Below are 26,557 nucleotides of genomic sequence, written 5' to 3' on the forward strand. Positions count from 1 at the left end.
GTCCTTGGCATGTTTAACTGGGATACACGCAGTTTTTCAACCTTATTTGACACTGGACCTTGATTCCTGTTGGTGTATGATGTCTATTAATATTCTGTGGGACATGTTCAATGTGGCATGCTGGGAATGCAGCCTCAGACCATTACTCAAAGCTTTTCTGACTTATTTTATAAACAATCCCTAACACAAATATTGATCTGCCTTCAGGGCACAGCAATTAAGAACAACCTAGAATTGGATGAAGAAGGCTGTCAGATTAAAAACAAAATGGACAGCTAACAGCCTGGCAGGAATGGAAAGGACAGAAAACTTACAGAGCATCCACGGAATTATTTTCAGATATTCAACAAATATTATTGTATGGTATGATCACGGAGGTTCAGAAGAGTAGCAGTCCTTAAGAAAATGTGACATCCTTGGCAAACTTGCTTAAGATGGTAGGAAGACATTTATTATCTTTACCAAGGTTAGAATTAAAAAGTTGGGTATATACAGACAAGATTCATTTGTTGGGAAAATTTATCTCCTCACCGCACAAGATAAGAACCGCAACCCTCTTACCATTCGCTTTCCCAGCTTCCCGCAGTTGTCTTTCCTTCAGATACTGCTCAGATCAGCCTCCTGGACAAAGGCCGAGTCAACCAACTCAAAAAGATTCTTCACGTCCTGCCCGCTTCATAAGAATCTGAGTTTTATTTAACCCCAAACATTTTTTTTTTTTTAAGGAGGAAGGTCTTTCTAATGAGTAAATTTCAAGATACCAGAACATAAATAAAAGTTTATTTATCTTTTAGGTCATGTCCACTCGTGAATCACATTCAGTACACGGATGAGAGACTTTGTTACAGTCCATGTCGTTGGCACCTCCTCCGTGGCCCGAGGCTTGTTGATCGAGGTTGTTCAGCCAGTCTCCTAATGTACAAAAAGCCTCTCCATCAATTTCGTGGGGTTTCTGTTGTTGTTGTTGGTTTGTTTTTGCAGAGAAAGAGAACATTCAAAGGAATTATTCCCGGGAGCAGAAGTGGTCCTCATGCCTTCCACCCTTCCGCTTTCCACTGTGTTTAACATACCAACTATTCTCTTTAAATAACCGTTTTTTCCATCCTTACTCATTGTACTTGGACAGTTTCAACCTGGGGATAATGTTCATCGACTGCAGCTCCTGGAAGAGCAGCTTGCAGGCGTACGGGATGCGCAGGGAGGACACGTGGCAGGACGACTTGCAGAAATGGCACCTGAAACCCAAGTCAGCTGTGTTAGACGGACAGCAACTCAGAGGTAGGGGCCTGCACACAGGAAGTGAGGATTTGCTCTGAAAATTCCATGACCATCCTATCAAGTTCATTCGTTTTCTATTCCTCAGTGTTCAGTCACACTATCAAATATGTATGTATGTGCCCCCAAAATAAAAAGCAGCATCCAAGGCAGCAAAAGAAAGAACAAAACAATATCACTCCCCCAGTTTTAAAAGCATGGAATTTTAATCAGTACTTCCACACTTCTAGACCTTTCTCCTCAAAATGCAAAATATCTGCCTATGTATTTATTTTGAATGAGGCCCAGAAATCTGAACCGTCTGAGTGTTACTCAGATTTAGACGTTTTTTATTGTTGAAAGAGTTCCAAACCGATTGAATCCATGTCCATGTATGTGAAAAGCACCTACTACTCTATACTATTCTAGACAAGATGCTCAATTTGATTTCTGTCACTGAAATGCTTGAAGTGTGATGGGAAAGAGAAGACTTTCATATAGAAAGGTGGTACCCAATCAAATGCTACCTATTTTTCCAGCACTCTTCAAGTGTGGTTATTTCTCTTAGTCCTGGAAGCCACTGCACTGAACAACGTGCTGGCCCCTGTGCGAAACCAAGGAACCTGTGTGCGCGTGCGTGTGCGTATATTCTCATTTAATCCTCACAACAGCACCTGCTCCTGACCACTGTGCCTGCTCTTCCAATTAGGATTTTCTTTTCCTTCAGGAAGAGCCAGTGAACTGAACCTAGATCTTAGTCAATAGCTACAACTAAAGAAGGGTCCCTGGGGAGAAAGTGAATTATTTTCTCAGGTTTCAGACCAAAATAGGACCTTACCCTATACCTCAAGGATCTGGGGCATCTGGAACAATAGGTTTCCAGTAAAAATCCTGAGACTTAATATGTAGAAAACTAGGTCCTCCCAGTCAACAGGGGGCAAAATGAGTGCAAGAGGAACAGCAACCAGGGCTTTGAAGACTCAGTGCTGACTGGGGACTAGAGCGAGACTCCTTAGTGAACGGTAAAGGCCCTTCTGGAGGGATGTGTGTTAAAAACGTAGACACACGTGTTATTTCACTGAGTAATCACAAAAGTGGCAAAATATGTACACGAGAATGTTCACGGTCACACTACTTATAACGCACAGTAGTATGCATACTACTCCGGCATAAAGCAGGAGATGGCTCATGTGTCCAACAAGCAGTTTGTTCTGTGATTACAGGACATTTATGCAGAAGACTCCCGTGCAGCCGTTAAGCGTGATGCTGAAGACCCACATTAGTGAAATGTAAAGGTGTCCAGGACACACTGTGGAGCAGAAAAAGCAGTTTGCTAAACAGTGTGATCACAAGGGGGGGTTTCAGTAAATGTATGAAGCCCCAAAATCATATGTAACAAGATTTTTTGGTGTACGTATTTTTACTTTTATACTGTTATCAGAATCTCAAAAGGGCTCATGACTGAAAATAAAGAAGGGTACAGGACTACTGGCAAACAGAGATGTCCCCAAAAGAGTCACTAAAATATTAATAGTGGTCATCTGTGGATGGTACAAATTAGTGTGACTGTTTGTATTTCTTCTTTATATATATATATATATATATATCATTAACATTTTTTATAACTTTGAATATTTTACAAAGAGCAGGGATCATTTTCACCACCAGCAAAATAAAGCTTTATTATTTTAGAAAAGAAAAGCATTAAGGCTGAGAATTTGAATGTGGTGGTGAGTGAGTATACAGATACGAACTTCTTGAGGAGAAGAGTATGGAAAAGGGATGAGCCATGATGGACCTGTGCTCGGTCCCCACTAGGGGACTTGCAGAGGCCTTAACAAGCACTGTGGAGATTTGATTCCATCAACAGTAATAACAGGAACATGGTGGATGACTTTTTCCCAAAAGATTACCTAAAGACCTCTTTAATGCATTATAGTTTAAGAATTATGTTTTTAATGTGCTTGGGTTGATCTAATTTATCCAGGAATCATGTTCATGCTGTAATTAAACTGGAGAAATGGACTTAACTGGGGCAACTTCTTGCTGATTCTCCTGTCCAGTACATTACCTGGTGACTTCAGGTCAAGCTAATCCACTTAAAACTTCCATATGTGCTGATTCATAATCCAGAAAGCCCACTAATCTTCTCTATTATTAAATATTTCTCCATCATTTAAAATGTTCCAAAGCATGTATACACATACATACATATGCGTGTATATATATATATATATATATATATATATATATATATACACACACATAAAGAAAAATATTAAAATTTTTACCCTATTTCTGAAAGATTTCCAAAGAAAGAAACTTGACCCAAACAACAATACAATAAACTGATTTTTTAGGGAAAAGCAGCAAAAGGAGGCGGCCTGTGGCTTCACATGAGGAATGACTGTCCAGTAAAATATCCTCTACAAGCTAATTATCTTAATAGGGATTTTCTTCTCTCAGCAGTTTTCCTCTCTTTTGTGACTTATGCCCTCCATGTCTTCTGCAGAACAACAGTCTTGCTGTAAACATCCCCATAGCAATGCCTTACTAATGTGCAAATCACTGACAAAAGGCCAGTTTCAAGGTTCTGAACTGCTCTAATTACTCAGCCTCCATTGTGCTGTTCATTAAAGACCGACTTCCTCCAACAAACGCCTGTGCTCCCTCCCACACAACCCATCACACGCGATCAGGTAACGAACGACGGGAAAATGACAGCATCATTACGCTCCTCTGCCAGAAAGCGCGAGCAGGCTGCTAGACTACCAGACTGGATGAGGATTTTTTTCTGTTGGCAACGAGGGTATAAGTAGGCCACTCAAAATCAGACATATGGTATATCCAGGTCTGTTTAATTACAGTAGAGACCCTTCAACAGTGTAACCTGATTTAGTCCTCTTTCAAAGGATTTCAAATACAATACACATTGAACACATGAGCTTCAAAATCAGGCACTGCCATCAGATGATCTCTAAATGAGACAGAAACGAAGCAGGAAAGGAGATATGAATTTAACAGAATAATGTTGGGATCAATTACAGTTTATGTGAGTTTCCCTGAGTATTCAGAGGAAGAGAGGGGAAGGTTTTCAAAGGGCATGAAGGAAGCTGGTCTACTGCTTCCTTTCTTTTTCTCTCTCTCTTTCTCCCTTTCTCTCTCTCCTTCTTCTTCCGTTAGGGGGCATGGGAGGGAATGTGAGGAGAATGGAAAAGAAAAGGAAACTCTTTTTGAAGTTTCATGATCCCTATTCTTAATAAAATGACTCCTCTGTACCATCTTTTCAAAATAAATTACTTAAAAATCCTTGTGCCAACTCTGAAGACCTAAGACCTAGGTTCCAGGCACCTTCCTATTATACTTTTTTGTTGCTGTTGGTACACAACCAGGACAATAAAATGCAAACTCAATATGCATTTCAAGAGACAAAAAGACATCTCAGAACTGAAACATCTGCTCCATGTCACTGATATAAGAAACACTCAGGCTTATGCTTAGAATAATGTCACCTCTTCCCTGCCACCTTATGAAAGGAACGAACTGCAAATAGCCACCTCTTGCGTTAGTTTTTAAAATGAAACTATTTCTTCACAGACAAGAAGAAACAGACAACGATTTCTTCTCGTTAACTCTTCTACACCAAAAGAATCATAAAATAATTGGCTAAAGGGTTTTGTCATTTACCTAGCAAGGTGTATACTGTGTTCTAAGAAGCTCACTCATTCAGACTCTTGATTTGCTTTCATTCGCCAAGAAACTGGCAGCGTTAAGATGGCAAAAAGTTGGCCCCTGTATTCCTCAGACTCTGGCAATGAATGCTCATCTGGGCCTAACCCTGTCCTTCTGAGGATGCCCCACCCCCGGCCAGGGAAAAGGGTCTCTGGGAGGGTGGGTGAGGGCTGATGAGGGAGTTGAGGCTATTTCCGGTCCCCGCAGCATCTGGCTTATATACCTGTTAGACCTCATCTCTGATGGAAGAGTGAGTAGAGACTGGGGAACTACCAGCCCTCCTGCCTACAGGAGTACTTCGGGGCTCTCCTGGATCACGACTAACCCTAAACAGAGCAGCTGCCCTTTGGTGGTAGAGTGGAACCATTACAAGGAAGAAAGGTGTTCTAACTATACAAACACCAACAAAAAAATATGTAGCAACATCTTTTCAGCTGGCCTTTGTGTACTGAGCTCTACACAGAAATTACAAACTTTACGAGTTACATAATTTACCTATTGACAATCCTAAGCAATTATATTTTATTTAGCAACAACCAGGTCACAGGCTGGAGAAGCATGGGTAAACAAGACAGACTGGAGTTAGAATGAGCTAGAAGATAAGCTCCCTGTGAGCAGCCATTCATCTGTCTTATTCCCCACTGTATTTCTGGGGCCTAGAACAGTGTCTGAACTTAGCAGATTCTTACTAAATGTTTGTTGAGTGAATGACTGAGACAGACATGGTCTCTGTCTTCATGGAATTCACAGTCCAAGTGTAAAGCAGAGAGAGTACAGACAACATCCTGGCTCTGTCACCAACTTGCTATAAGAGCTGGGGCAACATACCTGGTTCTTTGGGTTTGAGGTTAAACGAGGGCATTCAACACAGTCTTCCATTAAAGGCTGCCAGTTAAAATATGCTGTAATTCTGAATCTGCTAGGATTTTTACAGATAAACGGTGTTATAAAAGGTACTCGAGATCATATTAAAAAGAAAATAAAGTCTCCTTGGGAGCTTAAACTCTAGTGGCTGTAGACAGCAGAACATTAGGCAGACAAGCTAAGCATGTACATACAGAATCCCCAATTCCAGGAATGTCTGGATGGGGAAGGCTGGAGAATACGTGGGTATGATCCAAACTCTGAGCTGTGATTTAAGAGGCAAGGGATGTGGTATGAGAGACACGTGGTATCCACTTACCAGCCGGAGTACCCAAGAAGTCCGCACTGCCCACAGACATCAACCTCAAAGGCATCACTTGAAATCATCAGTCTCTCTAGTAAAAGCATACTTGCTCCATAACCGATTAAACAGTCACGTTCCATTTCTCCAAGACGCAAACCACCATCACGAGATCGCCCTTCAGTAGGTTGCCTTCGAAACAAGTTAGACAAATGTGTTATTATTATACTAAACAAACAAAGAGGCAGCAACACACACTAGCTGAGATCTTGCACAAGGCTTCAGAGTGGGCTCACCGGGATTCAAACTGCTTTTAGACAGTGACCAAAAGCAGGCTGCTCAGCCTCTCAGCCTCATTTGTAAAGCGCATGTTAGACAACCTATCCCAAAGAGGCTTGAAGGAGAAGAGATGTAACACTAGTGGTTGCTATTATTATTATTAGATAGAAATAATAGTTACATAATATTCTGTGATATAATAATAAATTAATATATAATCATATAAAACAGCAGTGCTAGCATTAACTATTACCATCACTTTCATCATTATTAGCACAGTATAGTCCTCAAATCAGGGTAGAATGTCTTTTGAGTACTTTCAAAGATGTCTCAGTTCTCTGTTATTTAAAGGCAGAAAAACTAAGCAGAACGCACTAAGGAAGAATCGTGGGTCCCCAATTGTTATTGCCAGGGCTCCAGGGAAGAGCTTTACTATTAAGAAATAAATTGAGCATGGAAAGAAGCAAAGAGAGTTTTATAAAATTTGGAATAGATCAGGAATCATCTGGAAGGATGGAGTACCTGAGCCAGATGGGAGGTTTCCCAGAGACTGGGAAAGTTCTGTGTGTCCCATTCAGGTCGCTCCTTCTTGTATGAGAACTGGGAAGCTATTAGCCCCCTGAATGGACTCCCTGTGGTTTATGTATCTGCTGGGCTTGAGAATACTTTAAAAGGTTAGGAATCCAAGACCCAGAGATGTAGGTAAAATTAGGGGATTCTGAAACAACTCAGGCAAACCCACCTAGATCCCACCTAGGTACTGATGACAGAAATTATTTAAAAAAAAAAAAAGTAAAGAAAAGAAAGAGAAAAAGAAAAAAGCAAGCTCCCTGGCTGGTTGATTTTGGAGTGACAGTCCTTAGAGGTAGTCTGAGCAGGAGTGGACTGTAAACCTCTTGTTTGCTTCATTCCGTAGCATTTTTAATCTTTGTTGTTGCCTCCAGTTTCCCAAAGATTTAAGAAGGTAAACACAGTGTACACCAGCCCATGCTGAAATGTTACCTTCTGTTGTTGAAAGTTACAATGGGAAATCAAATCGTAGATTATTTGTTGAAAGAAAATCTACCTATGAAAAACTTACAAATAGGTCTAAATGAACACATTATAGTAGCCACTTCATAACTGAGCACGATATCTGTTTTGATCTAGGGTGGGAGTCGGGGGCATCCCTACACCTGTGGTCACTGGACAAGTGAAGGGGGTCTGATCGCATGTGGGCAGAACCCAAAACTTGGATTTTAACCAACTGAGATCACAGACTACAAAATACACTCCAGGCAGATTCATATGGAATACACAAAAGTAATTCTAAAGCAGCAACGTTTTTTACACAAGGCAAAAAATAGGAAACGTATTTTGAAATATGTTACTCTGAAATAGTTTTGTTTTGTTTTTGTTGCTTTTTTTGGCCGTGCCGCACGGCTTGTGGGATCTTAGTTCCCAGACCAGGGATCGAACCCAGGCCCTAGGCAGTGGAAGCGCGGAGTCCTGACCACCGGAGAATTCCCTGAAATACTTTTTGGATGTTGTAACTGAAACGGAAGTTCTGGAGGGGACAGCATTCAGGGGAGAGTTGCAGTGCCAGGTCAGAGTGCGCAGGGAACTGGGTATTTGCTGGGCCCCTCCCATGAATGGCACTGTATGCATTCTATTTTAAAACACCTGACGTTCACCAGCACGCTGCCAAGTGGGAGTTACCGTCTCCACTTCACATACGGGAGAAACTGAAGCTGAGAGGAGCGAAGTGATGTGTCCAGGGCTGGTGGAAGCGGTATACGGTGGAGATGAGTTCACATCCATGTCTGTCTGTCTCCCCAGGCCCACCCTCTCTGGCAACCTCGGCACTACTGCCAGATTGAGCCGGGTAAGTTTCTGTGGTGAGAACTGGCCTGTGCATTGTAGGATGTTCAGCAGCATCCCTGGTCTCCACCCACTGGAAGCCAGTAGCTTCCTCGCCACCCGCCAGTTGTGACATCCCAAAATGTCTTCAGACACTGTCAAATGTCCCCTGGGAGGCACAATCGCCCCTGGGTGAGAACCACTGCCCTACACCCTGCTTCTCCAACTGGAAGATGCAGTACTAAGAACATGTGAAACCTAGTAATTATAATTCCCTTTCCCAACAACTGTACCCATTCATCAACACACAGACATTGTGCTTGGAATTGAGGACACACCGGTGAAAGGGCACATGTGGACTTTAACCTCCCAGAGCTTATTCTAATAAGCATGCAAGTACAGGTGCCTTATGCTCCAGTAACAGTTTTAAAAAATGACAGTTGTGGCCTCGCCACCAAATAACGTATGTATGTGTTTTCTGTGTACACATGGGAGCATGCAGGTGTATCGATATGTGTTCACGTAAAGTGTACCTACATTCCTATATTTGAACCTTGTAAAATAGGACCATATTTAAACTGGTGCATAAATGCAAATGACTCTGTTAGGAGACTACTGGCAACACCTATGGTGGGCTTGCTCTTGCACCTATGAATTGATTTTTAATTGGCTGCTATTTTTTCATTTTAATCAGACGTATGTGATTTTTGATGCCTAAAACCCCAAATTTTGACATCTGCCTATTGCTATATCCGAGAAATGCAAGGTAGACTTAACCGCATTATAAATGCTTTTCTCTTACCTGGTAAGGACAGCTCGTGGTCCCCGGGCCCGGGCATGCATCTTATCGAGCACCATGTGTTTCAGTTTCTGATAGTACACGGGGCCAAAATAGATGTATGCTTCCAAGGGTTCACTGCAAAAAAGGTCAGAGTTTTAGGTTAAGAAACTAAGTTTGGGCTAACAAGAGACAGCCTTTTCTAGGACTCATCACTGGCAGGCCCTTATTTGTTTATGAACAAGTTTATGACTGAAAGAATGGAAGAGAGTGATTTTCAGTCTGCAGTGAACAAATATGCTAGAACTGAAAATATAAAAGTACCATGGATGCAATAAAAGATGTACTGCTCAATTAAGAAATAAAAATTTATGAACATTGGGGTGCAGTATCTTTTCGAATTAGTGTTTTTGGTTTTTTTGGATATATACCCAGGAGTGGAATTGCTGGGTCATATGGTAATTCTATTTTTAGTTTTTCGAGAAACCTCCGTACTGTTTTCCACAGTGGCTGCACCAATTTACATTCCCACCAACAGCGTATGAGGGTTCCCTTTTCTCTACATCCTCGCCAACATTTGTTATTTGTGTTCTTTTTGATGACAGCCATTCTCACAGGTGTGAGGTGATTCTCACTGTAGTTTTGATTTACATTTCCCTAATGATTAGAGATGTTGAGCATCTTTTCATGTGCCTGGTGGCCATCTGCAAGTGCTCTTTGGAGAAATGTCTATTCAGTTCTTCTGCCCATTTTTAAAACGGGTTTTTGCTTTTTTTGATGTTGAGTTGTATGAGTTGTTTTTATGTTTTGGATATTAACCCCTTATCGGTCATATCATTTGCAAATATCTTCTCCCATTCAGTAGGTTTTCTTTTCGTTTTGTTGATGGTTTCTTTTGCTGTGCAAAAGCTTTTCAGTTTAATTAGGTCCCATTTGTTTATTTTTGCTTTTGTTTGCTTTAGGAGACGAATTCAAAAAAATATTGCTGCAATTTATGTCAAAGAGTGTTTTGCCTATGTTTCCTCTAGAAGTTTTATAGTATCTAGTCTTACATTTAAGTCTTTGATCCACTGGGTTTTTTTTTTCCATTGAGTTTATTTTTGTATGTGTTAAAGAATGTTCTAATTTCATTCTTTTTTATGTAGCTATCCAGTTTCCCCAGCACCACTTACTGAACAGACTGTCTTTTCTCCACTGTATATTCTTGCCTCCTCTGTCATAGATTAATTAACCATAAGTGTGTAGATTTATTTCTGGGCTTTCTATCCTGTTCCATTGATCTGTGTGTCTGTTTTTGTGCCAGTACCATAATGTTTTGATTATGGCAGCTTTGTAGTATAGGCTGAAGTCAGGGAGCACGATTCCTCCAGCTCTGTTCTTCTTTCTCAAGATTTTTTTGGCTATTTCGGGTCTTTTGTGTTTCCATACAAATTTTAAAATTATTTACAATTGCCAAGGTATGGAAGCAATCTAAGTGTCCATCAACAGATGAATGGATATGTGGTGTATGTGTGTGTGTGTGTGTGTGTGTGTGTGCGTGTGTGTATATATATATATATATATACATATATTTGTGTATATGTATGTGTATATATATATATATATACACACACACGCACGCACACACACACACACACACACACACACACATACACACAATGGAATACTACTCAGCCATAAAAGAGAATGAAATTTTGCCATCTGCAGCAACATGGATGGACTTGGAGGGCATTATGCTAAGTGAAATAAGTCAGACAAAGACAAACACTGGATGATATCACTTAATGTGGAATCTAAAAAATACAACAAATTAGTGAATAAAACAAAAAAGAAGGAGACTCACAGATATAGAGAACTAGTGGTTACCAGTGGGGAAAGGGAGGGGGAGGGGCAATATAGGGGTAGGAAAAAAGGGTTATTATGGGATTATATGAAATCATGTGTGAAACTTTTGAAAACTGTAAAGTACCATAGAATTTAAAGAATCGTTCATTCAGTTAAAAAAATAGTGAAAAAAAATTTAAACAGGTTGTGAAACAGTGTGAACAAGACAGTCCCTCCTTCACTGCTGCCACCCTCATCAGGCCACCATCCTTTCTTGCCTGGACGACTGCAGACAATCCTCCAGTTGGCCTCCTTGCTTCCACTCTTATCCCTCAACAATCTATTCTTCACACAACAAGCCAGAGTGATTCCTTCTAAATCATAAATCATAGCAGGTCATTTTTCTGCTCTAAATTCCCAATGGTTTCCCATTACATTCAGACTCTGCATCACCCAAATATTGTGTCACGGCCACAAGGTCTAACACAACCTGGCTCCTGTCCACCTGACTCATTTGCTATTCCCCTTCCTCACCGCTCATTCTACTCCAGCAGCACTGGCCTCTTCATTGTTCCTCAAATGTAGCAAGCCCACCTGCCCCAGGGCCTTTGTGCTTACTGTCAGCTCTGCCCGAAACATTCTTCCACCAGGTATTCACATGGCCCTGCCAAACCCTTCACCTCCTCCGAGAGGTGCGCCCCAATCACATTCTCTAGAGGTGCCTTCCTCCCACCCCAGCAACACAGTGCCAGTGCAGTCTCAACTCTCACCTTGGTTTTATGTTCTTCAGAGCACTTGTCACCGTTTGCTATTAAAGTACACATTTGTTACTTCTCTAATTATCGCCTGTTTTCCCCAGAAGAAGTAAATGCCGCAGAATAAGCACTTCATCTCCTTGTCACTGTGGCCCCTGCACTAATGACCCTGCCTGCCACACAACAGATACTCAGTAAACGTCTGTCACAGAGCTGACTCATGAGCCTTTAGAAAATCCGTAGTAAGAGTTTAAAAAGAGAGTGAATATTTAAGTGCTTTGACAGTGGAAAGCTTTTTTTTTTAATATAAATTTATTTTTATTTATTTATCTTTGGCTACGTTGGGTCTTCCTTGATACGCATGGACTTTCTCTAGTTGCGGCGAGTGGGGGCTACTCTTCGTTGTGGTGCACAGGCTTCTCATTGCGGTGGCTTCTCTTGTTGTGGAGCACGGGGTCAAGGTGCACGGGCTTCAGTAGCTGTGGTGCATGGGCTCAGTAGTTGTGGCTTGCAGGCTCTAGAGCACAGGCTCAGTAGTTATGGCACACGGGCTTGGCTGCTCTGAGGCATGTGGGATCTTCCCAGACCAGGGGTTGAACCCGTGTCTCCTACACTGGCAGGCAGATTCTTAACCACTGCGCCTCCAGGGAAGTCCCTGCATAAAGTCCCTGAGATAAAGACCTCTTTATCTGTTTTCTTAGTTGTACCACAAGGGGGTCAGACTAAAGTTCTTTCCAGCTTTAATAATAAATGATTCTAATTCCTCCACTGTATGGCTGCTCACAGTAGAATTTCTAGAACTCTGTCACCTAATGCCATTCTATCATTAACTGAATAAAGCCAGATGCAATTTTTCCTCCTAGCTATACTCGAAAATGTGACAAGGGATGAAAGCTGGTGGGTGAATATGGTTTTAAGCCCTTTATGAAACTTTCAACTAACAAGCTAAAGTAGTGTTTCTCAAACTTTGCAACTGAGATGAATGGCAAAGAAGTGAAAACACTTATTGGCTGGGGGCACTGGGGAAGGTGGTGCAGACAGAGCCTACAGCTGTCCATAGGAAGCAGAGCACAACCCATCCAAATCTTCCAGTAAAGTTATGTTCAGAAGGTCCACCAAATTGATTCACTGGTTTTGCATACTTTCTGGTCAACTACTGCATTATTTCTGGATGAGAAGCAAAGACCAAAATGATCAGTTTAGCAGTGATAACTGTTTTTTTGAAATGGACCATAGTTACCTCACTGAATCATTTTGAAATGGACCATCACTCTTGCCCTGTAATGTGATTTCCTGTAACACCTCAACTATGATACACCTAAAGAAATCCACATTATTACAGTCTAGATAGGTCATTTGAGAAAGCAGGCAATATTTTTAACAGATACAGATTTTGGCCATTTTCGTCATATCTGGATAGTCTATTTGCAGCACTAACATCAAGCTCTGTGTTTTCACACATGCTTCCACGCTGAGTTTCACTTGTGCTCGAGCAGTTTGAAACCTCAGAAGAACGGTATAAATGCTATGTCCCAGAGTTTTATCTGGCATAAAATATGTAAGTGGGTCTTAATTTAAGCAACTGATTCGATCCTTTAAAACCATGTGTGAGTCAAGCTTGAAAACCTGATCATTCAGGGTAACCTCAGGGACATCTGTTTCTCCAGGGAACCAGGAAGACCCAGCGCTCTGCTGTGTCTCCCTTCAGGCTGCTTTCCAGCCTCCCCTCAGGCTGCAGCCGCTGCCTCTTCCACTTCCCTGAACTTCCCAAGCTCTGCCCCTTGTAAGGTGTTCAAAACGCTTCTCCCCTGCACGAAACACTCTCCAAATGTCTCTTCTCATCCTTCGTATCTCCACTGAAATAGCCACCTCCTCACAGGGGTCTTCTAACCTATTCTTTGGTTTCATTTTGGTGAGAGCTATTTGTACTTGTGTTGATTTGTTTTCATTCCTTTATTCAACAAGCATTTATGGAGTGCCTGCTGTATGTCAGGCTCTGTGCTAGACACTGGAAATAAAACAGTAAACAAAACAGACAAGCCCTGCTCTCATGTAGGTTACATTCCCATTGGAGAGACAGATAGTGCTATTATATGGTATTATTACATTACTTGATAATGATGAATGCTACAGAGAAAAATACAGCAGGAAATGGGCAACACTGAGTTGTGGTTTTAAAGTAAGTAGTCAGGGTAGGCCCTGCTGAGAAGTTACTTCTTGTCTTATTTTTTAATGTCTAGTAACAAATCTCAGTGGTCAGCCCCCTAGGTCAGGGACCATGTCTATTTTGTTCACTGTTACATACTTAGTACCCAGCACATGTTAGGTGTTTAACACGTCATCGGTGAATGAACGCGCAAATGTTACGCCTCAGGCTACCTGTCAGAGCACTAAGTATCTGATATTCATCACAGTAGTGCAGAGAAAGGCCAACAGTTAAGAGATTTTGTATTATAGACAACTGATGTGTTCTTTAAAAGCTGTGCAGAAATCCTATTTTGGTAAGTAAGATCTTTCTACTTTTTAAATGGGAGCCTTATCGGCAAAAGGGCACTCCTTAGTTTATTAGTTTTCTAAATTTGGACTTTCTTTTCTCCCCTCCCCCAGTTTCACTGAGATATAATTGACAAATAACATCATGTAAGGTGTACAACGTGTTGATGTGATACACACATACCGCAAAATCACTACCACCATAGCTTAGCTGCCACGTCCACCGTAAATCTGGATTTTCTTGTATCAGATTTCTTAAAGGAGTAAAGCCATATATCTTAAGGGCTCTTATGCCTTATCATATTTTTACTTTTATCCTTTTACTTTAATAAAATCATACTTTTACTTTAATAAAATCGTAATTTTCCTTTTCTAAACACATACTCACCCCGTGATGCCAGAGGTAACATAGTCTTTCCCCAAGTAGTTATAACCGTGGCGAACGAGGTCCTCACACACATCCTTCACTTTACTGCCTCCAAACGCAGTGCCGTAGTGGAATCTGCCGTCTAACACGCCGGCCTTGCCCGCCAACAGCTCTATTAACTTTCCCACCTGTGGGATGTGAACAAATTAAGTGAGCACCTTCCTGTGGTTTAGGAATTCTGTCTGTTTATTTAGCTCTGGCCTGTTTCTTCCAAAAGATTATAAGACTACTACTATTAATAAGAGTGATAAATCAGTAGTAGCAAATATTTATCCTCTCTTACCGTGACCTAAGTTTACGCCTCCAAGACCCCGATGGGATAGGTACTATTACCTCCCTCAGTTTACATCTGAGGAAACAGAGGGGTTAAGCAACTTTGAAGTCCCACAGCTGGTAAGTGTCAGAGCCAGGATGACAGAATGGTAACCACAGAAAGGGAGATACATTGATACGTGGGGTTCTTCTGTTGAGGGGTGAGTTCATCACTCAGAAGACTGCTCTAGAAGGGAAGCCCAGACCTCTCCACACCCCCTCTGTAGAGGAGATTAGCCCCCACTGTCAGGGTCTAGGGACCTATTTATTTGGCAAGAGGTAAAAGGGCCCTTTCCGAAAACCAGTTTCAGGGCCCCATCTCCTCCGCTCACTACAAACCAACTGCCTGCCTTTTTCCTTAAAGACAACGCCTCTGAAAACCATACTAACTGGGCTTCCCTGGTGGCGCAGTGGCTGTGAGTCCTCCTGCCAATGCAGGGGACACGGGTTCGAGCCCCGGTCCCGGAGGATCCCACATGCCGCGGAGCAACTAAGCCTGTGCACTGTGGCTGCTGAGCCTGCGCTCTAGAGCCTGCGAGCCACAACTACTGAGCCCGTGTGCCACGACTGCTGAATCCCGTGCGCCTAGAGTCCGTGCTCCGCAATGAGAGGCCACTGCAATGAGAAGCCCACGCGCTGCAACAAAAACCCAACGCAGCTAAAAATAAATAAATTTATTTTTTTAAAAAAAGATAACATTCCTTCCTAAAACAGAAAAACAAAACAAAACAAAAAAACCCGTACTGACCGTCATTCGAGATGGGAAGCCATGGGGGTTCATTATGATGTCCGGACAGATGCCAGAATCACAAAATGGCATGTCTTCCTGAGGGACGATCAAGCCACAGACACCTGAGGGAGAGAAGATTTCATGCCACGTAGAGCCAACCGGCAGAAAGGAAGAACACAGTACTTAATTGGGATCTCCCTGCTGCCGTCTCTATTACCACTGCTCTCAAACCTTCTCCGTGGTCTCCATCAAGAGTAATAAAAGCAACTTCCAACAATCCTGCTACACGAACAGTTCAAAAACGACTGTCCTTGCAGAAAGGCACTGCAGCCTGCGGGTCGGCCTTCTGGCACGACACACAACGTGCCGTCAGGCCGTCTGCCCGGCCTCTCTTGCCCCAGACAGGGGAGAGCAGTGGCTTCCCCACGCCCCAGCCCCATCGTCGTTCCTGACACTGCAAGTCAGCGGCAATCTCGCTCCTTGTCAGCCAGTCTGTGATCTGCTACCTAACGTACCCACAGCACAGGAACGCGAGTTCTCTGATCACCAGAACTGACTGGGCAAGGGATGTGTTTAGACTGTGGTTTTAAAACCTGGGATAAGGAGTCCTTGTGAGTGGCTGATGCACTGACAGGTCTACCTACTGGCTGCCGAGCCCTGGCTGGTGGGCTGGTTTCTGCCAGGGCTCCCCTGGCCAAGCCTAAGCTGCCCTAGGGAACTGTAATTCCTATAGCTTATGGCATGCTAGAAAAGTGACCTCTGATCGAAGTTGTAGAGTTGAACAAGAAAATTAAATGCCAAATTACTCTTGGAAGAAAAGGCTGGAATTAGAAATGAAATTCTAAGAACGAAAACCAAACCAAACCCCACCAGAACTCTGCACTCTACTGACGGTCTCTTAAGTTAGTTGTACTTTATTACTCCCTAAATATTATTCTAACCTGTAAGGGATCTTATTGCTTAAATAGTTTTAAATTCCTCTGATTTCTTTCTTGGTAGAACGACTATACGGGTACAGTTTTAGATTGTTCACCACAAGCTACCTAATTCAGAATTAGAAAGCTAGTGTACAATGGCACTGGACCAGGAAAAAAAATGCTTTTATATTTCTTAACATGAACTTTCTTTTCCTTTGTATACAAAGTTATCAACCATCTGCACCTACTGAAAAGAAACTGTTCTCAAAGAAATGTTTCTTTCCTCAGTTTGATTTCTACATAATTACTCAAACTTTTTTAAAATAAAATTTTTGTGCATGTTATAATCACCAAGACCTGAAGTCTAAAGAAAAAGAGTGCCATCTGCCTATTTAACATCGGTTATCAATGTTCAGGTTTCCAGTGGCTATGAACGATATGGTAACTCGGTTTATGAAGTTGAATCCTAGAGCATGCCTTTTTGGTTGAAATTGTATTGTTTATTATAAAGAACATATGCTTTCCTACATTAAGTCCAGAAACATTCAGTTCACTTTATTTCAAATTCAGCTACAATGTGTTAGAATTTAAATCAAGCAGAGTCTGTGACCCTCCTTTCTCTCCTCCAAAAATCCATCTTTGTCCACACTGAAATTATCTAACAAAACACTAGGGCTACTGGGAAATCTACTCTGAAAGACATCAAACTGTAAATCTAGGTGCAACCGACAACAACATTGTTTAGCAGTGAACAAAATGTTAAAAACAGCAATTCCTAAAGAGGCCAGTCCCTGGGACGTGCTTGGGTGAGAATGTCACTTTGGCTGGTGAGGAGGTGGAAGGTTCAGCTACATCCCTTCAAAACAAAACTGAAGAAAAGCCTCGGCACCCCTTCAGCAGCAGTTCACAGGGGGATGCTGGCGTCTGCTCAAGAGGAAGCTGCCTGTTCACCCCCGACAAGAGAAGGTGGGAGTGAGGTGCAGGAGGTACAGAAACCCACTGCGGAAGCAGGACGCACTCATATTGGGGGAGGGTAAGGAGTGGGATGATTTGCATTTTGTATTCTCAGTCTTAGTTGACAAGTTTAATCAAGCAAATTTAACTTCATTTTGTTATTAAAATGTAAGCAATGCTCCCTCCCCTGAAATCTGAATCTCCAATAACTCTTCTTGAAGTCTGATTAATATTTGGTATAGAGATTCCTTTCCTGGGAAGTTATTTTCTTATCAGCCCTTTTCTGACATTGCAGTTTAAAAATACATTGGTTATATAAGTCACTTACAGATTTTTTTCATTCCATTATAGGAATGGCTTTGGCCACATCAGAATCAAGGGCACCTGTAAGCCAAAAATTAAATCTTAGCTAACTTAAAATTACTTTAGGCTCTGAAAACCCTTTTATATGCCAAGATGGTTCCCATAGCAGACAGGCCTGTGTTGTTTGTTTTGTGTGAAAGTGAATGATAAAAGATCCATGAAATCGACACAGAAAGCCAGAACAGCAGAAAGAACTGAGGGCTCTCCATCATTGCGGCTTCTACCCTCTGCTGACTTGTGGAACAATGGAAGCTACACATCCAACTGCAGATCTAACACAGCTGTGCATTTCATTAGATGAAGAGCACTAGTGACACAAGTAAATAATTAACTTATTCTGGTCCGCTGACTGTGCTTATGAGACCAGTCATAGCTGACAGATTTTAATACAAGTTAACACAAAGAAACCATAATGAGCTTAGAAGTTAAAACAAAATATTTAGACAGAATTTGATGATCTCGAATCTCAAATTAGACAAATGATTTTTTAAAGTTCGTATTTTACTGAATTCATTTGGTGGGGGGAAGAGAGTTCTCAATCTTAGAACCAGACTTCTCTTTCTTTTTTTAAAGGTATTTCTGTTTCAGAATTATTCAAATCCTTAATTAAAGTAGGAAGGTTTTCTTCTTATTTTTCAAATGAAAAATTAAAACTCTGGTTTCTCCAGGGACAGAGGCATAAAAATCTCTTCCAATATTTAGAACTCTTAAAAGTTATAGTTAGTTTCCTTTAACACTGGTTTAAAAATGTAAATGATATGCAGTACGCTTCAGTGTGTTAACACTCCCCTGGATCCTTGAAAAGGGGATGGACTACAAATAAACCATATCTAATGGAAGCTGTTGTGAAACAATTACTGATTCATACCTTAAATGCTTACACAGCATTTCAGATTTTAAAATAAAATTTCATCCCCCCCCCCCCCCCCCAGGCCCGGCTGAAAGCTCAGGCTGGTGTCTCGACTCCATTGTTGATAGCACAACCTCCTGGCAGTGAATTGCAAATACACCAGTTTAACAGGACCGGGAACACTTAATGCCCTCATAGGGGCCAAATGGGAATTAGACCACAGATTACACTACTGAACTTTTAACAAATGAAAACAGACAACAAGGAAAAACTGGAACACAGAAAGTTAGAGCAGAAAGGTTCTACAGATACCCAGTCATTAAAATATTACTCCATCACTGTCAATCTTAATTTCAAGTTGTAAAGGTAAAGAATTTAGGGAGTCTCAGGAAGCCACAAATCTCACCGCCAAGCCACACAGGAAAGGCAAATCTGGGGATCCACTGCCACGGTTCTCTGTGTTACGGCCCCTACACTGGAGGCTCTTACACCAATTTGTCATTTCTATTTCTGTGGCCTCGCAGAACACGCAAATCATTTAAAGAATACCCAGCAAAAGTCCAGTTAATCTGACAAATCACTCTTAGAAAGTATTTCTAATTGTAAACAGCAATTCACTTGTTCAAAAGTCATTTGTGGACTTTTTTTTTTTTAAACTAGTCTTAGTGTAATGGATCCATCTCAATCCAAATAGAAAAAAAAAAAAAGGTAAGAACGTGAGAAAAAAGATAAGGAAGAAAACTAAAGCATTATATTACCATATAAAGACAGGAAAGCAAGTAACAACTGGCAAAAGACAACTGTAATAACATCTTTAATCTGAGATCTGTTTTGGGTGTGACTTTAACGTGTTGAGAACCAGCTAGCAAAGGGTTTTCTCTTTTGCTGATAGCCAGGTCTCCCCTTAGGATCACACTCCGCTTCACTTTTTAATTTAAAAAATTTTTATTTAGCAAGTCTACCTTCTATGTAACCACTTTTGGATTAACTTTATCACTCTCAGGTTGATAATATATTTTCACTCTTCCTTTTCTGAGTGAGAAAAGAGAATCTTCTCCCTCGATGCCCTCAGTTAATAAGCTGCGTGACAAATGCTGTGACGGAGGCGGGGGATACGAAGAGGTTCAGAGACTTGAGTCCACTCGAGAGGTGTCCCACGCAGAGGAGCCTAACTGAATACTGACCATGAAAACACCTGGATAGTTCAGCTTACCAGGTTCTAATGCTCTAAGAGATGCAGAGCAAATCAGGCAGTATGTCCTGCTGAAATAACACTAATCAGAGTCTAAACTGCCTACGTTCTGTGAGCACCAGTTAGACAAGACTTTTCTTTTTCTGCAGTTTAACACTCTGTCACTAAGCAAAGGTGAAATGATGCTCCGATTATTCTCTATCAGTCCTAGTGCAAGAAGAGGGTTGGTGTTTGCTGAAGGAGTGATCACTGTATTAATGCCCGGTATTAATGAGGTTCATAAATGGGGGCCGGGGGGAACGCGATCTATAACGGGCTCATCACCCCTTGGACACTCAGACCTGTGTAGGGTGGGACATCCTGGAATTGGGTGACCTTAATTTGTCTCTGTGCTGTTCAACTGATATTGTTACCTTGGGGATAAAGCACCACTTTCTGGTGAGCCTTAGCTGTTTGGTCTTTGGAATGGGAATAATTAGCACCTATCTCATGAGGCAACTGTGTTAGAAGAACAGATGAGCTAATGTCTGAGAGGTACTTTAAGGTCCTCAGAGAAAGGCGGCATCTAAATACAAGGAATTATTATTATATAAGAAACCTAATTACTCTCAGCAGGAAGCAAACTAGCAACGCAAAGGAGACCAACTTAATGAATGGAAGGGGCAGATGCAGTTGCACTAGCTGGCTGAAGAGACCGAAAAGCAGCTCACTCCGCTGGGTTCAGATCATTTCACACGATCAGGATGGTGTCTCCTAATAACGTCAGAACTTCACAGGACCTGGGCTGCGGATTTCCAGGGCAGAGTAGCTTGCTGCTGATGAATATGGCGGTAAACAGGGCCGAAGAAGCAGGAGGAATGCTTTCAAGTTCGACTGTTCGTGTTAAATAAGAAATGTTTCTACTTTGAACAAACGCATCTCGATAAGCCTTTACATATTCAGAAATGTAAGTCTCTAAATCAAAACGTGAAGGCTAACACAGGTGGTTGCTCCTTTCTTCCTTTCCCCCTTTCCAGTTATTGAATTAACCTTCTTTTATTCTCACACCACCACCTTAAATAATCCCAAGGGGGAGGGGAGGAGACAAAAACTGTTGAATCATATTAGCTTTGTTCTGTTGTTGAATCGCTTCCAGATCTATCACATCACTTGCCATATCCCGGTTGACATAATTTTAATTCGGCTCTTCCTTACATGTTAACAGATAAATAATGCATAAGAAAACTTGATTAGCTTTCTTATTAAAACATCACTCTAAATGAGAGGAGGCGTTAGAAGACAATACAGTTTTTACACGGCTTTCCCATGAGCAGTTGAATGGTTTGATGTGATAAATTTGCATAGTCTGAAGCACACAAAGGGCTGATTAATTGAAACCCTTACAATGCTTCTGGAAGCAGCTATTGTAAAACAATAACCATAGGAACTTTACAAAATACACATGGCTGAATGTGTCAAGAGCTTAATAAAATGTGTTGAGGCTACACTATTTGGAAACAGAATTGGAGATTTTTATTCTGGGCCATAAAACACTAAACACCCTAATTTCAAAGCTTTACTTGGATATTTACTGAAAGGTCAGAGGGTTACTGGCTAGCTACCGAAGACCAAAATTTGTTCTTAAAAAACTAAAATAAAATCTTCTCGAGGTGTCTATGTGGACAAAATAATCTTGATTTCAAACATTAAAGTAAGAGTTGCCAGAACTTCTTTTTGGAACAAAACTCTGAAGGATTGTCTGGCATCATATACCTTATCTTGGGGCTCACACTGTTAGCTCCATCGGCCCCCTTCTCCCCTCCCACTTGGAGTCTTTCATTCAAGCAGGATCAAGCAAAGTAGGGAGCCAAAGACATCCAGACTTTGAAGCTTCAGACTAGCAGAGGGGATTTTAGACAGTCTCAAGTGCTACATGAGTGCAAGGTGTTATTATTATTACTTTAAATCAGAGTCTTTTCATTCTCTCAATTTTAGAGAACATAATATAGAGAATGGAAATAACAAGTGAAGGTCTGGAAAAGGCAAAGTTTTTGCCCAGCCTTGTTTAACAAACAAACTTTCCTCTTGGCTTTTCTGCCACACACAAATTAATATTTTCTTACTTCCCACAGCCTCTTCATACCTACTGTATAAAGATTCTTCAATGTGTTGGAAAGTCAGGGTAGACTTTTTTTTCTTCTAATAAACATTCAGTTAATATCTTAATAAATTAATTTAACAGGTTGCTGAATAACTTTTATTAATGCAAAATGGAGGCAAGTGACCTTATAATGAAACTTTTGTTGAACAAGAGAGGGCCAAAGACGAACCTTCCAAACAATGTTACCCATAAATGCATAATCCTTATGAACCAATACTGTGAAAAAACTGCATTTAGTAAGACTATATTTCTATTTTAAAACAAAGTTTGACTTCACTCCACTTAAACTAGCTGTCTGAGGATTTAGGGGGCGATACTGAGGAGTGTATACCGTTATCTCAGATTTGCAGTTATTAAAAAGCTTCTGTTTGCCAGGACAAACACTCTTGCTCAAATACAGTTTTTCCTCTCCTTTGGAATACTGTTTGGTATTGCTGCCGATTCTGTGATCTACAGGACCTTTGTTGGAGGTGCTAATCCTTTTTCACATGAGAGACTGAGAAATGTTCTTTCAGAGAAGTGATATATTGCCTTTTTTCCCCCTACATCAAAGGAGTCCACTTTTTCCTCCCTCATTGTGAATGGCAGCAAAAGTAAGAGGAAATCTGGAAATATAATAATTTGGTTTCCTGAGCAATGAAATGAAATTTAATTTGGGGAATTCCTTAGGCTGACAGATAATTTTTGTTGAAGGATTAAAAAATAAAACAAACAAACAAAAACCCCAACTGAGCAGGAAATCTGCTCACCCTTCTAATAAACGCACTAACCATCATAGAAAGCAAGGCTCAAGATAAAAGTGTTTGCCTTTGATGAGTTCCCTTCATATAGAACTTATGCCAAAGTTCAAGAGGCTTACAAAAGTTATTTTGATTTTAATAAGAATTCTAGTTCCAAACATGACTCCAATCAGCATTCTATGTGAATGTGTCTTCCTATCTTTAACTCTATCTATAAAGCTGTTCAAGGAAGAATGTGAAGAGAAAACATGAAGAACATTCCAGACCCATCTTTTCCCCTGTGGAGCATCATTATGCATCTATTATGTAAGTCATGGCTTCACTCTGAAGTACCTGGAAGTCTAGAACACTTGGGAAAGGAGATCAAGACTTTGGGGTTCTAATATTTTCCCACCACCACCCGAATTTAAAACAAAACTAAACTTTCCTTCCTTGGTAAACAAACATACAACAATTTCATAACTTTGGTGTACAGGTTATTACTAAATCATCTCACCTTTTCCAATATTTTGCATACTACTAAAGGATGAACTGTTCTCGAGATTCTTGACCAAAGGCCAGCTCCTTTGAGGGGGAGCTGATTCACTGCGCATTTACTGATGAGATGCGTGGCGGACCTCACAAAGACCCAAAGGACGAATGTACTTCATTAAAATTCTTTGAATTTCTCATTGGAAAACTATGTTGGAATTCCCTTATCTAAAAAGTGTGCTGTGAATGAATATTACCTGCTTTTCAGGCTGGAGGAGTCTTCATGTTAATTGCGACACCCTCTTCCTTACAGAATACTTTCTCCTTCCTCCACGCTTGGCTCTCTCTGCTTGGTCCTCCTCCATTACCCAGGTCACAGAAAGTGATGCTGTTTACTGGGTCTGTCACATATTTAACAGCTACTGATCAAACACTTTCACTTCTCCAGTGGGGCTTCTCTGTCTGATCGATTACATTCAAGCTTTGCTTAGTACACAGCACTGATGCTGATTCCCAACTACTTAGTACTGACTCTCCTGCCCCAGATCACCCACTTATTGTGGCCTCTTCAATCTTCTTGCTGAGCTTTTATAACATAGAACACATAGCTACCGCTGTTTAGCTTCCTCTTCACATTTATTTCATTTAGCTACTAATTATCCTACCACCTTTGAAGTGAACAGGCTTGAGCAGGAGAGACACTCATGTTCCGTGAAACTGAATTTTCAAGTCTCCTTTAATTGTTAGAAAGGATATTTTAAGAGGCATTAGGTACAGAAATGCCATCTACATAGTATGCATATACAAAAAGAATTCCTAATAACAGCTTTGTCAAAGTAAACTTTTAACAAAAGACAAAAATCAGGACATCTGCAGGGCCACATCTCTTTCTAAACACTGAGAATAACAAATTCAATGCTCTAAGTGGAAGGGGCAAAAAGAGATGGGCATAAAGATGACCTACATCAGAACAATCTTTATATTTTCTCATAGAGAACACACGTGTGTCAGCTTGCAGATGAATTTCCAAACAATTCTATATTTCAAGAGTAAAATCTAAGTTCAACTAACTACTGCACTTATGCTGGTGTATATCTAGACCAAAACTGAAAGAAGTCACTGTAGGAGTCACGGTGAGACACGTGAAATTTTCATCAGCTCATTTCATGACAACCACAATAGCACAACCGACATTGTGGACTGTTCTCCGTTTCATTCACATTTTTACTTGCTGGCATCCAACTCTTTCAGGCCTCACCCAGCTCATCTTTGGGTCCCACGCTTAGGGCTGGGTTGCTGCACGGCTCCATACAGACGCCGCCAGCTGTGCCTGCTGCATGTGAATATTCCAAATCAGCTCCCCGCCGGCACTGTCCGAGCCACGCCCCTCAAGTACCCCTCCTCTTCTGGCTCTAACTATCACATCTAGCCAGATGAATCAGGAGAATGGGAAAAGTGGAGAACTCAAAAATTTACTTCCTCTTATTTATGCTCAAATTCTTGATAGATTTGGGATTTTAGCCAAGGCTACCAAGCCTGACCAGAGGGCCAATTAAAGAAGGGAGTGGGGACAGTGTTTTACAATGAGGTGATTTTAGAAAGACAGGAATACCTGAAAACACAGCTCTGTGTTAGGAGTATATCTTAATATGGGGGTTCGGCAGACATTTCTAAAACAAGGGATGTGAGGATACTGCTTCCCCTGGAGTGGTGGCAGGAGTGCTATGTGAAACTGCTTATCCAGGAAGAAAGGGAATTTTGTGTCTCATTAAGGAAATATTAGAATTAATATTTAAATTACTAATATTAAATATAATATTAAGAAATGTTAGAATTCTGTCCCAAGGAAAGGTTGTGTCTTTCCCAAGGGGAAATCTCAGGAAATATGGCAACCTTGGGGGCAGAGTGGTAATGGGATATCAAAAGACAAAAAAAACACCTCAACTGGAATTAACAGAATGGGCAATGCACTTGGAATCAAAAATCTGGATTTGAATCCTGACTCTGCCAACACTAAGCTGTAGTAGGCAAGCAAGCTACTCACAACTCTCAATCTCCTATTCTGTATAGTAGAAATAACAATACCACCTAGAATTGTAAAGGTTAAAGGATGGAATATAGATGAAAATGCTTATAAACTATTAATACACAAAAGGTAAATACTGTAAATGCAGGTGACTCCCAAATTTTATCTCTAGTCCTAACCTCTCCCTGGAAATCCCAACTCTATACCCAAATGCCTACTCAATCTCTTCACTTGGAGTCTAATGGGCATCTCGAACCTGAGGGCCAAAATCTCAACCCCTGCCCTTGCCTAACTCCAAAATAACCATTCCTTCCCCAGTCCTCCCCTTCTTGGTAAATAGCCCTGCCAGTTGCTCAGGCCACAGAACTCACCCTCAGTTCCTGTCTTTTCCTTCTCCAACATCTCTGCCATCAGCAGGTCCTGCTGGCTCTAATTCCAGAACATATCCAGAATCCATCACTTCTCTCCAATTTTCCACTGCTACTGCCCTTGTCCAAGCCACCGTCCTCTCCTCCCTGGACCACTGCCACAGTCTCCCTGCTTCCCTCTCTGTTCCCCTCCAGTCTGCTCTCCATATGGAATCCAGGGTGATTTCTTAAAATAGTAATTAGATCTTGTCCTCCTTTGCTTACACTCACCACCCAACAGGCCTATTGGTTCCCAACATATTTAGTATGAAGTCCGAACTCCTTTCCTTTGGCCACAAGGCCCTGTAGTACGTGCCTCATCCTTTTTCTCTCACTATCTCAAACCATGTTCCTCCTCAGGCACATGCCTGGCCAGACTGGCCTTATGTCTGTTCCCTGACTATGCCAAGCTCACTGATACCTCGGGGCTGTTGAACTTCACTCTCCCAGACCCTTGCTTCTCTGGCTCCTGTTCGTCCTCCAGGTCTCAGCTCAAATGTCGCTTTGTGCAAGAGGCCATCCCTGACCATCAATCCACAGTACACCCCCTCTCCCCGCAAACCAGTCACTCTTTCACACCAGCCTTCATCTGCAGCACTTATCACTATCTTAAATTATTGTTTGTGTTTTTATTAACTTCTTTTCCATCTGTTTCCCTCCCTAAGAAAACATAAACCCCAGGAAAGCAGAGACCCTGTCAGTATTTACCACTGTATTCCCAGTATCTAGAACAGTGCCTGGTACATAGTGAAAGCTCCAGAAATGGATCAATTAATTAATAATATAAGCACTTGAGATGATCCTCCATCATCTCAAGTTCAACAAGACACAGAGTTGCTTTGTGATCGGTGTCCTCATTTCCAGGCTTAAAACCAGTCACTGTGGCCTCCTTCCTCTCCTTGGCTCTCT

General features: G+C 41.4%; 1 protein-coding gene across 3 annotated transcripts in view; it reads right to left on the reverse strand.

Annotated features, from left to right (window-relative positions):
- Positions 1-429: 429 nt before the first annotated feature.
- The window catches only part of POLR3B (RNA polymerase III subunit B), a 115,468-nt gene continuing 89,340 nt past the window's right edge, over positions 430-26,557 (reverse strand). For 2 of the 3 annotated variants that reach the window (XM_024732175.1, XM_024732177.1), the window contains 5 exons: positions 15,607-15,710; positions 14,508-14,674; positions 9,072-9,185; positions 6,170-6,343; positions 430-1,235 (listed from right to left, as the gene is read on the reverse strand). In XM_024732175.1, the coding sequence (XP_024587943.1) occupies positions 1,106-1,235; positions 6,170-6,343; positions 9,072-9,185; positions 14,508-14,674; positions 15,607-15,710 (689 nt within the window). In that variant the 3' untranslated portion in view covers positions 430-1,105. The remainder of the gene's footprint in view (positions 1,236-6,169; positions 6,344-9,071; positions 9,186-14,507; positions 14,675-15,606; positions 15,711-26,557) is intronic. The other variant, XM_024732176.1, reaches the window with a different exon arrangement.

This window comes from Neophocaena asiaeorientalis, unplaced genomic scaffold (assembly GCF_003031525.2).
Source record: "Neophocaena asiaeorientalis asiaeorientalis breed wild unplaced genomic scaffold, Neophocaena_asiaeorientalis_V1.1 scaffold418, whole genome shotgun sequence".
In the NCBI taxonomy this organism is placed as follows: Eukaryota; Metazoa; Chordata; class Mammalia; order Artiodactyla; family Phocoenidae; genus Neophocaena; species Neophocaena asiaeorientalis.